The 12,337-nt window shown below is 46.9% G+C and overlaps 1 protein-coding gene and 1 long non-coding RNA gene across 9 annotated transcripts in view; one reads left to right on the top strand and one right to left on the bottom strand.

The window, feature by feature from the left end:
* PBX3 (PBX homeobox 3) overlaps window positions 1-12,337 on the bottom strand; it is a 104,052-nt gene that overhangs the window by 91,224 nt on the left and 491 nt on the right. For 2 of the 8 annotated variants that reach the window (XM_021543731.3, XM_085556416.1), the window contains exons 1-3: window positions 11,837-11,933; window positions 10,785-11,372; window positions 9,894-9,967 (exon numbers count right to left, since the gene is read on the bottom strand). In XM_021543731.3, coding sequence (XP_021399406.1) covers window positions 9,894-9,967; window positions 10,785-10,981 — 271 coding nt within the window. In that variant the 5' untranslated portion in view covers window positions 10,982-11,372; window positions 11,837-11,933. Of the gene's footprint in view, window positions 1-9,893; window positions 9,968-10,784; window positions 11,376-11,701; window positions 11,934-12,337 lie in introns of those variants that run through there. The other 6 variants (XM_085556414.1, XM_077787934.2, XM_021543730.4 and 3 more) reach the window with 6 other exon arrangements.
* LOC116184233 (uncharacterized) lies at window positions 9,876-11,500 on the top strand. Its single transcript, XR_004148993.3, has 2 exons — window positions 9,876-9,991; window positions 10,322-11,500. It is a non-coding gene; the product is annotated as an uncharacterized LOC116184233 (long non-coding RNA).

Here is a 12,337-nt window from a genome sequence, read left to right as displayed (position 1 = left end):
AGTGGAGGGGAAGCAAGAAATAATTCACAAAAAAAATCCTCAGGGCCTCTGGAGGGCAAATCTCCCCCAGCATCGCACACCAGCGCTGGGTACCCAGAGAGCCCCACCAGTGCCAAAACCTCCCCAGCCCCGTGGCACTGGAGGCATCGGCAGGGCTGTGGTGCCCACATCCCAGCGCCCGTTCTGCTGTCCTCGAGCTTCCTTTCCCCTCTTCACCCAGCACAATACAAGAAAGAAATACGAGGTAGAAAAACCTATAGTTCCCACTCCATTTGAATAACAAGTGAAATCCTAAAAACCCCTCCACTGCATGTTATTACCAAGTGTATCTCCAGGTTTTATAGTGACAGGACTGTGCTATAATTTCTGAGAAAACCTCGGCATAAAGCTCCATAAACCCAACCACTCCTGTAATGTATCACCTTATCTAGTGCACAATCATTTCCACAACTTTTCATGTTAGTATAATTTGTACAAAAATGGTAATAAATACATCCTTGAAGTCAAATAAGAATCATTGCACTATCTACTGTAACTTGTTCTTACTAGTGACAGTCAATCACACTACCAGGATCTCACATGAAAGAAAATAAGCAAACATTTGGGTGTTCTGTAATTACAAACCTCGCTAAAAGCACGCTTCCTTCTTTAATCAACAAATACAAGAAAGTGTGCCTGGCACAGCCTTTTGAGTGTGCCAGCCAGCCTTGAACAGCTACTGTGCAAGGAGAGCACTGATCCCCAGCGACGGGAGCAAGCCTTCTCCTTCTGTACCGGGCAAACCAACCACCAAGGCACAAAACCCTGATATCCTTTCAGCAGAGGTCTAACCATGGAGTAAAAAAAAATTCCTGATTAAAGCCAAGAAAATAAGAAGTTTAAGGAAAGCTTAATTTCTTCATCTCCAGGAGGTATGACTCGTCCATGGCCGAAGTGGAATGAAGTGGAAACTGTAAATTTACCTCTGACACAACAATTTTAATTAAACCAAACACTTGATAAAAATATTCCTTTTTAACACACAGCACCAAGTCAACACAACCCTCACAAAAATCAGACGGATAACATTCCCATTTTAAAGATAAAAGAAGCAAGCTCTTGCATTCAGTTCCATGAGGCAGTGGCCCCGCTTGGGGTCTGCCCTACCGAGGTCACCACATCCCTCCTCACTCAGCAGGGAGAAAGGTTTCTTCCCAGTCAACAGCAGCACCAGGACTCAACCCAGCAGTGCCAGGATTTCCTCTCCAGCACCGTCTTCTCCTGAAACAACACCATCAGGGGCCTACTGGTAAAGTTAAGGTCGGCTTCAGAACATTTTCATTACTTAGTTCCTTTGTTCAAGAATCTGAAACCCAAAACGAGCAGCTGGAGCCCAGCAACGCTTCCTTTTGCTGCCTGTGAGAACTGACTTTGCAGTGTCGGGCGATGTTTTGTTCCTTCCAGTATCAAAAAGGTTCACTATGACAACTAAAGTTTTGGATTATACATTGCTGTGGGATTCTTTGGGCCAAGCTCTGGGGGACTGTGAGTGACCAGGGCCATCATGCTTCCCATGAGAACACGCTGGCCCTTTGTTCGGGCGAGCGGGGCGGCGGGCGCCGCGGGCAGGGACGGCGGGCAGGGACCCGCAGTGCACGTGCCACTTGTCCTGCGCTGACGTGAAAACCCCTGTGGCTCCGGGGAAACCGCCGTGGCTTGTGTCTCATGTGCTTCATGTTAAAAATTTCCCAACAGTGATAGACTTCAGCTGCCAGGATCAGGGAGAGCATGTGCATCCAGCATGAACAGCCCCCGCACGCAGCTCTGGGCCATTTTTTTATCCTTTTTCCTTTCTTTTAAATAACTATTGGGGCTCATAACAAGCACTGTCACTCCAGCACTGCTCCCCTGATTGACTTTGCGACAATGATCTGTGGAGGAGATGGGCACTCAAACAGCCACTCTGCTGCACTCAGGCAAAGAGGACTAGAGAGGCTTGGGCTGGGTTTGCTTTGGGTATTTTTTTTGCTACATTTTTGTTAAATTTCCAGAATTACTTCTCTGGTTCTTGTAAAAACAGTATTGCAAAACCAAAACTAATCACAAAACTGTAGTAAAGCAACTCAGAGGCTGAATGAAAACCATACACACACACCCCAAAACTCTAATCCTCAAAAAACAAAGGAAAAATTGAAGTAGATCAGAACATCTCATCTTTGAGCCATCCTGGAGCATCCTGCTACAGCAGAGGTCTCAGCACAGTGATCTTATGTATCATATATGCTCTAATAAATAGGTTCAATGAGTTGAGTTAAGGGCAGAGTTTAACTATTAACTCTAAATTCCCTCACTCTTATGGCTGTAAGTCAATCCCTTAATGTTACTTTAACACAATTTCTGACAGTTGAATAAAATCTATGGTCAGTATTACAACCCCTTCTTTCCTAAAGGAAGGAGAATACATGTGTGATTTGCATCAGAAATGGTGGGAAAGCAGTGGGTGAGTGGGGGTGACAAATGTCCACAGCCCTATTGGCCAGGAATCTGAGCCTTCCATTTGCCTCCAGCTAGCTGGGCCCTCACACCAATCCCCAAATCAGCAAACTGGCAAAACCACCTCCACACAGGTACAGTTCTGAGCACAGCAGCTGTGAGCAGGCAGAGACATTAGAATACCAAGCTGTAAGATATATCTAAAATAATCCCACAAAAATCAGATGACACAAAGAATTCTAATACTTTCCTTTTGTTAAGATACAGTAACTGAGAATACAATGAAATTCTTCATGTTCAGTATCTCCCATTAGATCAATTAATATTCAGAGAAAGGCTTTAACATGAAGTTTAAATAATCATAGAAGGAGAAAAAGAACCACCAATGTTCTAGAAGCTTCTCTAGACCTTTCAATCAATTTTATTTATATGCAAAACCAAGAGAAACTCAGAAAAAACAAAGCTCCTCCTGATGCTAAAGCTCTCAATTTACTGACAGGCAAATGGCTTCATGCTGCCACTTAATCTCATTTCTTGCATAATGCCCTCTAATTAGCATATCAAAGTGAATTAATACTTCTAGGGCATTAGCAATGGGAAAATCTGCTCCAGGCTTCACAATAGCAGTTAAGCAAGAGCCAAGAAATCCTCAAAAACACCACAAACCACTTTGCATTGCAAAACTGTTCAATTTATTTATCCTCTCTCTCTAAACACTTTTACCGCACACTGTTTTACTACTGTTCACCAAACAAAATGATAATTGCCAAAGTTACCAGCATCTGTAATGCCTGTTTAGAATCTTAATTTAGATTGTGTACTTGAAACTCTCTAGATGCTTCCATTGACCCAGTCATACACCACAGGACATACTGGAAAACTGTTATTATTTTAAAAAATACTGTCAGGATAATATTATTAAATAACCTTTTCCACTTACAATAAATGATTAAAAATTAAATAATCTATGACAAAGCCACCTGCTGGACAATGAGGAATGAGAGATTGGCTTTAAATGTTGATGCATGACTGAAGTATAGCAAAAGGGTTTGACCTGTAAACACATGATACAAACCCACCTCCCTTCCAGGTGATGGATTTGTATTACATGGGATATTCAGTGATTCACATTGTTACAGTCCCTGTGGCTGTGCAACACGCATTGAACTGATCATTAACAAAAGAACCGAAACACCTAAAAGAGCATAACATTAAAGTAAGTACGTAATTATTTTTACTATACGCTTTTATGCAAAACATGCTATTTTTATTTAATTTCTGACACAATAAACATATTTGAGCTGTTACAATCAGAGATCAGAGATTTTCTCCTTCAAAAAAATGTTTTCAGAATCTACATTCAATCCCAGGTCACTTTGCAAAATATATATTGTAATTTATAAACAAGGTCTAAAACCCCCTGAAACTTCATCACCTTAGGGCTGCGCAGCAGTCTTTAAAAATAGAAATAGAACACTGAGGGGAAAAAAAAAAAAAACCACCCAAACCTACCTCCCAGCACCAGTACTCCCACCCTACGCCAGGAAAGGCCTGGAGCACCTAAGGAAGGCCAGTAACAAAGAGTAGAAGAAAATGCCGGGGGGCAGTGGGGTTTTCTGCATTTCCATTTGCAACACGAAGGGGGAAAAAAAGTACAGTCATCATACCAAAATAAATTATGCTGGATATTTATCTGGTGCTTCGAGCCTTCCTAAAGAACGTACAGTACTGAAAAACAGTGTTGAAGGACCAGGCTGCATTACCTTTCCTATTTAATTCCCTGCTTCCTCCCTCAGTCCCGGCAGCACGATGGAGGAGCTCTAATGTCCAGCTGAGCCGCACAATTCATCTGTTTGGCTGATGAACTACTCCAACTCTATAAAAGCGTGGACTGTAAGAGCTGACAGAAACTTTAATAATTTATATTAAATATTGATGTGAATTATTTACTCCATTCACACTTAAAGCCAGGAATTGCCTACCAGAGAAAAGCAAACGTGACAAAAGGTCAACACGGCGGTGAGAAAAGGCAGGCGGTGTCAGGCATGTGTTATCTGAACCATGCTGATCACCTTGATAAGCGAGGAGCATTAAACATGACTGCTGAGCAAACAAACAAAGCATTCTTCTCGGGGTGTCAATCCGGCAGCTCCCGGGCGGCTCCGCTCGGGGCTGCGCTGCTCTGGGCTCGCTCGGATCGCGCCCGGATCCATCCATCCCTCCGCAGGAAAACACCACCGAGCAAGGACCTGACATCCATCCCTCGGCGCAGGAAAACACCACCGAGCAAGGAGCCGACATGCATCCCTCCGCAGGAAAACACCACCGAGCAAGGAGCCGACGTGCATCCCTCCGCAGGAAAACACCAGCGAGGCACCGCGGGCACGGCGGGCAAGGAGCTGACGAACAGCCCGAAACCCGCGGGCACAGCCCGACCGGACCGCCACGCGCTCCGCTCCCTCATTACTAATACAGCCTCCATTCACCTCCAAATATTGCACTGCATTTGTAACAATTTAGAGTGTCTAATTCTGCTTATATTTGTCTACGGTAGACTGCAAATATCATTATATTAATGTTTCACACAAATCAATGTTTAAATTGAAAAAAGACAGCATAATATCCATATCGTACAACTTTTCCATTGAAAGCTGCAGGAACAGAGTTTGATAAATGTGTTAAATCCTGTAAAAAAAAAAAAAAAAACACAACTGTTTTGCATTCCCTACATGCCATGATAATTTATCTCCGAATGCAAAAATTCCTTAACTTACAACAATTGTCCTAAAATACACCACACGGTAACTGCTAGAATTTCGTATTTTAGATAAGCAAGAAAATGTGTCAAATTCAAAAATAAATGGAAACACATGAAAGACAGCTATAAAATAAAATAAATAAAATAAATCCCTGCTCCTGGCTAAATTAGTATTGACAAGTAGGGCCAAATTTATCCTCCACAGAGGGGAAAAAAAAAAATCTCTGAAACCACTAATCCCACTACTCAAGGTGAAGATGGATATTTAAATGCAGCAAGGAGCACCAGCAATGGGAAGCACTGAAGGTAAGGTGCAGTCTCAGGTTCTGTGAGATAAAATACCATTAATTTCTCTAATGCCCATAATCACCAAATCGCCATTTTCTCAACTAGAGAAGTGCCCTGGTATAGAAATCCACCAAAGAACCAGGCTGCTGATAATGAATGTGTTGGAAACAGATGACCAAACGATAATCAAGACACTTTATTCAATTTATTTTTTCCTAGTAGGACATTTATGAAGAAAAGCAATGTCATTGCCATAAGGACAGTGCAAACGACCAAACGTTCTGCTGCACGGCATCATTTGTAATACATCTGCTGGCAATTAAAAAAATACATTCAAAAGTACAATCACTGGGTCGATGACAAACCTTGGTACTGAAGCATGAGATGGAAGCAAAAGCCAAACAATTTAAGCTGAGCTGGATGCACATAAACGCCCAGCTCTGACTTCTTCAGGTAGTCAGGGAACAACAAAATATGTATTTAGCAGCTTCAAAAAAAAAAAAAAAATCAGGACTGCACATAAATATTTTAAAGAGCTAAAGTAAGTAACAATAACATCACAGCTGATATTTAGAAAATAGCCAAAATACACACGCACACTCTCACACACAGGCACATACACGTATGCTATCAGTGCCATGTCATTGTTCCATCAGAATCCTCTGGTGCTCCGGCAGGATGGAGGGTTATAGCGTGTTTCTGAGAGTTGTTGGCGCTAAACGCGAGTTTACAAGCGCAGGGGAGTTGGAATTCGTGCAGGGCAGGGCAGGGTGGCTTTCCCAGCCCCACGGCGCCGGCAGGGGCTAACACCTCAGCTCTGCCAGGGCCGGGCAGGGGCAGCGCTGCCCAGCAGTGCCCTGGCCGCGGTTCCAGGCTGCAGCACATCGACAAGGGGCGGTCCTGAGCAGCGGCCAGCTCATCAATAAGGAGCTGTGCAGCCAGGCAGGGCCCGCTGCAGCCCTGTCATCACAGGGACGGCAGCGCACGGCTATTTACAGCTGCGGCGATAAAAATAAAGGTAACTCACACGGCAACAGCCAGGAGTTAACCCCGCGGCCAACACGCGGTCTGTCTGCTTTTCAGAGATTTTTTATTCATTCTTTAAAACAAAAATCTATGCAAGGGGAGAACGTTCTTAATGAACATTTTCATCCTCTCTCTTTAGACATAAAAAATAGTTGCAGCAGCCCGAGCAGCCGAGCAGGCCTTTCGCTTCCCCTGCGGACACCTCCTGCAGTCGAGAAGTTCATTAAGTTTTATGATCTTCCCAAGTCAGTCCTGCTTATAAGCCTCACAAAGGCCACAAATCTGGCAAACCATCATGTATGCCATTAGGCTTTACTAGGAAATGAATGCTATTTAGGGGTGGTGGTGACAGTAAATTCGGGGTTGGTTGGCAGCTATCATTGTTGCTGCTGGACTTGGGGAAATAAATAAATAAATAAATAACTATAGATGTGTGCACAGTTATGCACGTGAATTCAGACATTTTTATAAACCTGTGATCCTGTCTCTGTAAATGACTTTTAAAGACAAAAAAAACAAATTATCTATCAGCACAGTCCAGGACCTAATAATATGTTTCTCCATTGGGAAATAAATGCAATTCCCTAAGACATTTTAAGACTGCAAGAATTAATATATTTTCACTTCTTTCTCCATAAGAATAACCAGGACCCCAGGTTGAGCAACATCCTGGAGGAAGCTTAATAAAATCACCAGTCTGAAGGTGTTTCAGTCAGTAAAAAAGAGCTATTAAAAAAAAAAAAAAAAACAAACAATGGTGCAAATCAGTTTTTGATTCCTTCTGGTAGGATGTGAGGAAACAGAGTGTGACACAGGTATGCAACAGATGTGAGTGTGCGTCCAGTGACACCTCGGAGAGCAGGCAAAGCACAGCCAAAGGGAGCCACTGCCTCCTCACTTGCTTATCTTCCTATTTTATTGGAGGGGCTTCGGTAGAACTCTGCTATAATTTTTCTTTGAACTAATTAAAGCCAGAGGTGGCAGTTTCTTTATGAACACCATGCTACCTTGTGGTTGCCTCTCAGAATACACACAGCTATTAATAGTTGTAAAGCACTTAAATGTATTATGCAGCACTTTTGAAAATGTTAAAATGTTAAAAAAGAAATGTCAGGCTAAATTCAGTAACTCAGTGATTTGCTTTGTACATGGTAAATACCTCACAGGGAGAAAAAATAAAAATCTTCAGCTCCTGACCCTGTGTGAGGCTTTCAGAAATGAGATGTATCCATTAACCCTTGCTGGGAAGTGACAGAGTGGCTCCATGCAAACTGAGGATTCCTTCTCATGCTCTCTCCCAGCCAGTCTCACAAAGTCCTTGCTGACTGTACTGAAAACTACTAAAATGCAAATAAATACATAATTCAATATAAAAATTACTTAAATACCGCATGACTTGTTTCTGAACAGACATGACATCCTTCCATGGAGGAAGACAGTGATGAAACCACCATGGCAATTCCCACACCCAGGAAAACTTTGGTTCTGATCAGGAAGAATTAAACGCCAGCACACGACCCCATCGGAGATAGGTTTAAGCACCTGACAGTTGTCAGACCACAAGACAATGCAGAACCCTAGGCAGAGAGGGGGACACCTCTGCCTTAACTGCATCTCAGACCCTTCCTCAAGCTTCCAGTTTAGAACTGAGCCGTTCCCTCCGAGAACAGCTTCCAGAAAACAGGCTACAATTTATTTTCACGTTTTCTTTGCTTTAGCACACTAAGTAAAGCCTGCACAGACATTTCACTTCAACTGGGAGACCCTGAGTGAAGGTCCCCTTCCGGGAAGAGTTTTTGGTGGAGGTGTGGATCCATCTCCATCAATCACTCAGAGCATTAATCGCGTCCCTCCCGTGATGCCAGGGCTGGCAGGAGCTCGCCTTTGGGCAGGCAGACGCCTTCACTCTTTGTTGGTTCTCAGCGATCTCACAAAAGAGGGATAACTTGAAAACTTGCTCGACTTCTTGCAGCACAAATGCAGCATCCCAACGTACAAGTTATCACTGAAACACCCCAAAAGGTTTCAGACCACAGAGTCTGTCGTCAGGTTCCCCCTCGCCTGCGAGACGGCGGCGGCCTCACAAACACCCTGTGCCAGTAATCCCACTGCTGAAAGGACTGGGGCTTTCTTCGCAGCTCACCTCTGACATGTGCCTGACTACGCTTGCCTTTCAAAACACTGAGGCTAAGCCCTCTGCAAATAAAGTGACCGCGGGACCTACGCCTGCCTCCTTAATTGAAATGTGCTCCTGCAAATGTCTGAACACCGAGGGCAGGTTGCTCTCTGGCTCCGGAGCAGGACGGGCAAAGAAGTTTAGGGAAAGGCAGGAAACAAACACACAAGCCAAGGAAAGGGGTTACGAGCCGACCAGGAGGAACGTATATAGGTGGGAAGGGAGAGGGATCATTCCCCTTATCCCGGGTAATATAATGCAACATAAAGCAGAATCAATCTTAATATTCACAACACAGTCAATACCCTAGTGCTTAGCTGTCAGCAGGAACTGAAGTGGATCCCCGGTAGCAAAGAAACCCTTGGACATAAAGCACCATAATTCACAGAGAACCGCTCACTCCAGGCTCCACAGCTCAGATTTGCAATGATTTCACGTTGGGTTGTTTTCATCCAGTTTTATTTTTTCAGTGTGGAATTAAGCAGAACGTTACTGAGTATCACATAGAGCTAAAAAGCCAGGCAATGGCTTAAGCTATATGTGAATAATTGGCTATTCATTTTTAAATCCAGTCATAATAAATGTTTTTGTTATTGTTAAATGTTACTATTGTTAAATTTTATTATTCTCATTATTATTATTTTCATTAAATGTTCTTGTTCTCGTAATACAAAGCAGAATACTTTGTAAATTTTCTTCTTTAAACAAACAAAAAATTCTATAAATTCAGTGATGTGAAAAAATTGCAAAAAAAATCTCCTAGATCACCCACAAGAAAAGCACGGAGTTTATTTCTGTCGCGTTAATGTAGACGAAAAAAAAAAAATACCGGACTTTGGAGATTTTTGAGAATTTTGGCGTTTAAAAGCCCTGCGCCGGGAGGCGCCGGCGCAGCGCCGGGCTCGGGAGCGGGGTCGGGGCGCCCTCGGCGGGGCCGCGGGGGCTCGGCTCGGCGCTGCCGCCCCTCGCGGAGCTCCCGGTGCGGTGCCGGGGTTAAACCCGCGGGCACACCGCCGCGGGCTGTCCTTCGCACGCCGCCGGACGGCTCGGCGGGGCCGGCAGCGGGCCCCCCGCGCCATTTCGCGGCGCTGCCGCCGCCCCCCGGGCCGCCGGGCGCCCCCGGCCCCCGGCCCGGCGGCGAGAGCGGCCCGGGCCCGGCGCGGCGGCCCGTACCTGTTTTCTCCTTGATCTCGCAGAGGACGCTGAACAGGGCGGGTTTCATCCTGTGGCAGTTCAGGGCGTGTTTCCTGCAAGAGAGCACAGGACAAGCGGTTAGCGCCGGGCTCCGGCAACATGGCGCCTTCCCCGGGCCGCTCGCCCCCCGGCCGGGGGTCCCGGGGCCGCGGGCGGCGAGGGCCGGCCGGAACCTCCCTCAGCCCGCTTCGCTTCGTGCGAATTATCTTTGTGCAAACACCGCCCGAACGAGGGGGAAAAACCACCCCCCTCGTCCCCGTCCTGCGATATTAGACCTGATTTATTAAGGAGATTGGGGAGAGGGGGGGGAGGTGTACAGAGTTAACATTGTTTTTGTATTTATTGTGATTGAATAGAGCCGGGGTTTGGTTCGGGCTTTATTCACACACACACACCCTCTCCTGCAGCAGTATCTGGTCAGATTTATAATTCATCTGCTGCCGCTCTGAGACAAGAAAAGAAAGAAAGAGGCAAAGTTGTACTTTGAGGGATGGCCGGACGGACAGACGGATGGACGGCGGCGCAAAGGCCGGTATCCACCGGGCAGCGTCCAGCGGGAACGGGCAGGGACCAGCCACAGCCTCCCGCGCACCACACCGACGGCAGAGCCATCGCATACTTCTACATTTATCATAGCTTTGTTTTTTTTAAGGAAAGAAATCATTAAATAGCAACTTGGCTCTGCCTTGGCTGCTGGTAATTTCTCTTACGGCCCCAAGAAGTTGCTCTTAATTGTGAGACTCCGGGTCTCTGCAGAGGAACAGGAAGGAGAGAAACAAAAACCACACACACACACCAAAAATAATTAAAAAAATAATAATATTAATAATAATTTTTTTAAAAGACAAGGTTTAATTAGACGAAACCAACTTTGCTTGTGCCTCATCCAGGCTTTGGTCAGTGATGGTCATGATCTGATGGAGGATGTCGCCGATGTCCTGCTTCCTGCCGTCGCCGTCAGCCCCTTCGTGTCCGTGGGGAGGCGGCAGGGCCATGCCCCCCTGCACCGAGTGCCCGGCCAGGTTCACGCCGGCCAGAGTCTGCAGCATCCTGGACTGATCGTCCATGGCTCCGGGCCGGGCCGCGCTCCGGGCGGTCACGGCAGCGCCTGCCCCGCTCAGTCCCAGTGCCGCGCTCCTGACCGCGCTCTGCACACACACCACGAAAAAAGGGAAACAGGAAAAAAAAGCCAAACAAAACAGTAACAAAAAAAATGTAGTATTTGTGTTTTGACCGGATCTCAGCTGTTTATTCCACTCTCTTCTCCTTCCCAGGGCAGTAAATCACTCTCTTCTTTAGTTACAATCTTCTTTCATCATCATCATATTGGTGCCTCGGATAAATGAGCTGAGCAGATTTCTGTGAGATTTTCCTGGTACAATCTTCCTCCAAAGCTTTTTTTTTTCCTTTTTTATTTTTATTGTTGCTTTTTATGTCTTTCCCCACTTGTCCAAAAATCTTCTTTGCAAAAAGGCAAAATTAAAAAAAAAAATTAAGTACAAAATCAAAAAAACTCGCTTTCAAATCCTTCAGAAGTTGGGAGGGTGCAAACAGCAAAAACCACAACAAACCAGCGAACACCCCCACCCCCAAATTGCAACATAAAAAAAGCCAAGAAAACACAATCACAGAGGGAAAAAAAAAAAATTAATCGCCCTCCCCCCCAAATAACAAACGATCCCAAGTCTGTGCACGGGGGTGAGACAGCAGCAATCAAAAGTTTGAACTTGTGCAAAGAAAAGAGCGGAAATAACGGGGAAAGAACTGTAAAAAAATTAATTACACACTCTCTGCAAAGCAATGTGCAAAAATATCGGCCCGCCGGAATTTATGAGCCCCGCGCCCGGTGCCCGCGCGTGTTTTATGTTGTTTGATGGCCGCTCCGGTGAGGGATTGACAGGCTGCCAACGCCACTCACTCACCGCAGACGTGTCACCCTGTGAAGGAGCCGAGCGGCGCGCGAGAGGGAGCGGAGCGCCGGCCCCGCCCCGCCCGCCGGCCCCGCCCCGCCGCCCCGCCCCGGCCCGCCCCGCGGCCCGCCCGCCCCGCTCCGCGCGCGCGGCCCTCCCGCCGGGCCCGCCGGCGCCCGCGCTCCGGGGCGGGCGGGAGGGGCCGGCCGAGCGCCAGAGCGACGGGCACGGCGGCCAATCGCCGCGCGAGGCCGCGGGGGCTGGCTGTGGCCTTGGCCAATCAGCGCCCGCACGGTGGTGCCGCGCCCGCCCGCCCCAGCTCGGGCCCCGCCCCGGGATGAGGAACTTGTGATTGGGCCGTTCGAACGGCGGCGTGGGCGGGGCGAGCGGCCCGGGCCCCGCCCCCGTTGCCGTGGTGACGGCGGGCCGGTCCCGCCGGGCCGGGCCCGGGGCCTCCCGAGCGCCCGGGCCCGGCCGGGCCTGCCCGGCACCGGCAGCGGCGGCCGTGCGATG

Source organism: Lonchura striata, chromosome 17 (genome assembly GCF_050655825.1).
Source record: "Lonchura striata isolate lonStrDom1 chromosome 17, ASM5065582v1, whole genome shotgun sequence".
Taxonomy (NCBI): domain Eukaryota; kingdom Metazoa; phylum Chordata; class Aves; order Passeriformes; family Estrildidae; genus Lonchura; species Lonchura striata.
This window is presented reverse-complemented; position numbering and strand designations above follow the sequence as displayed.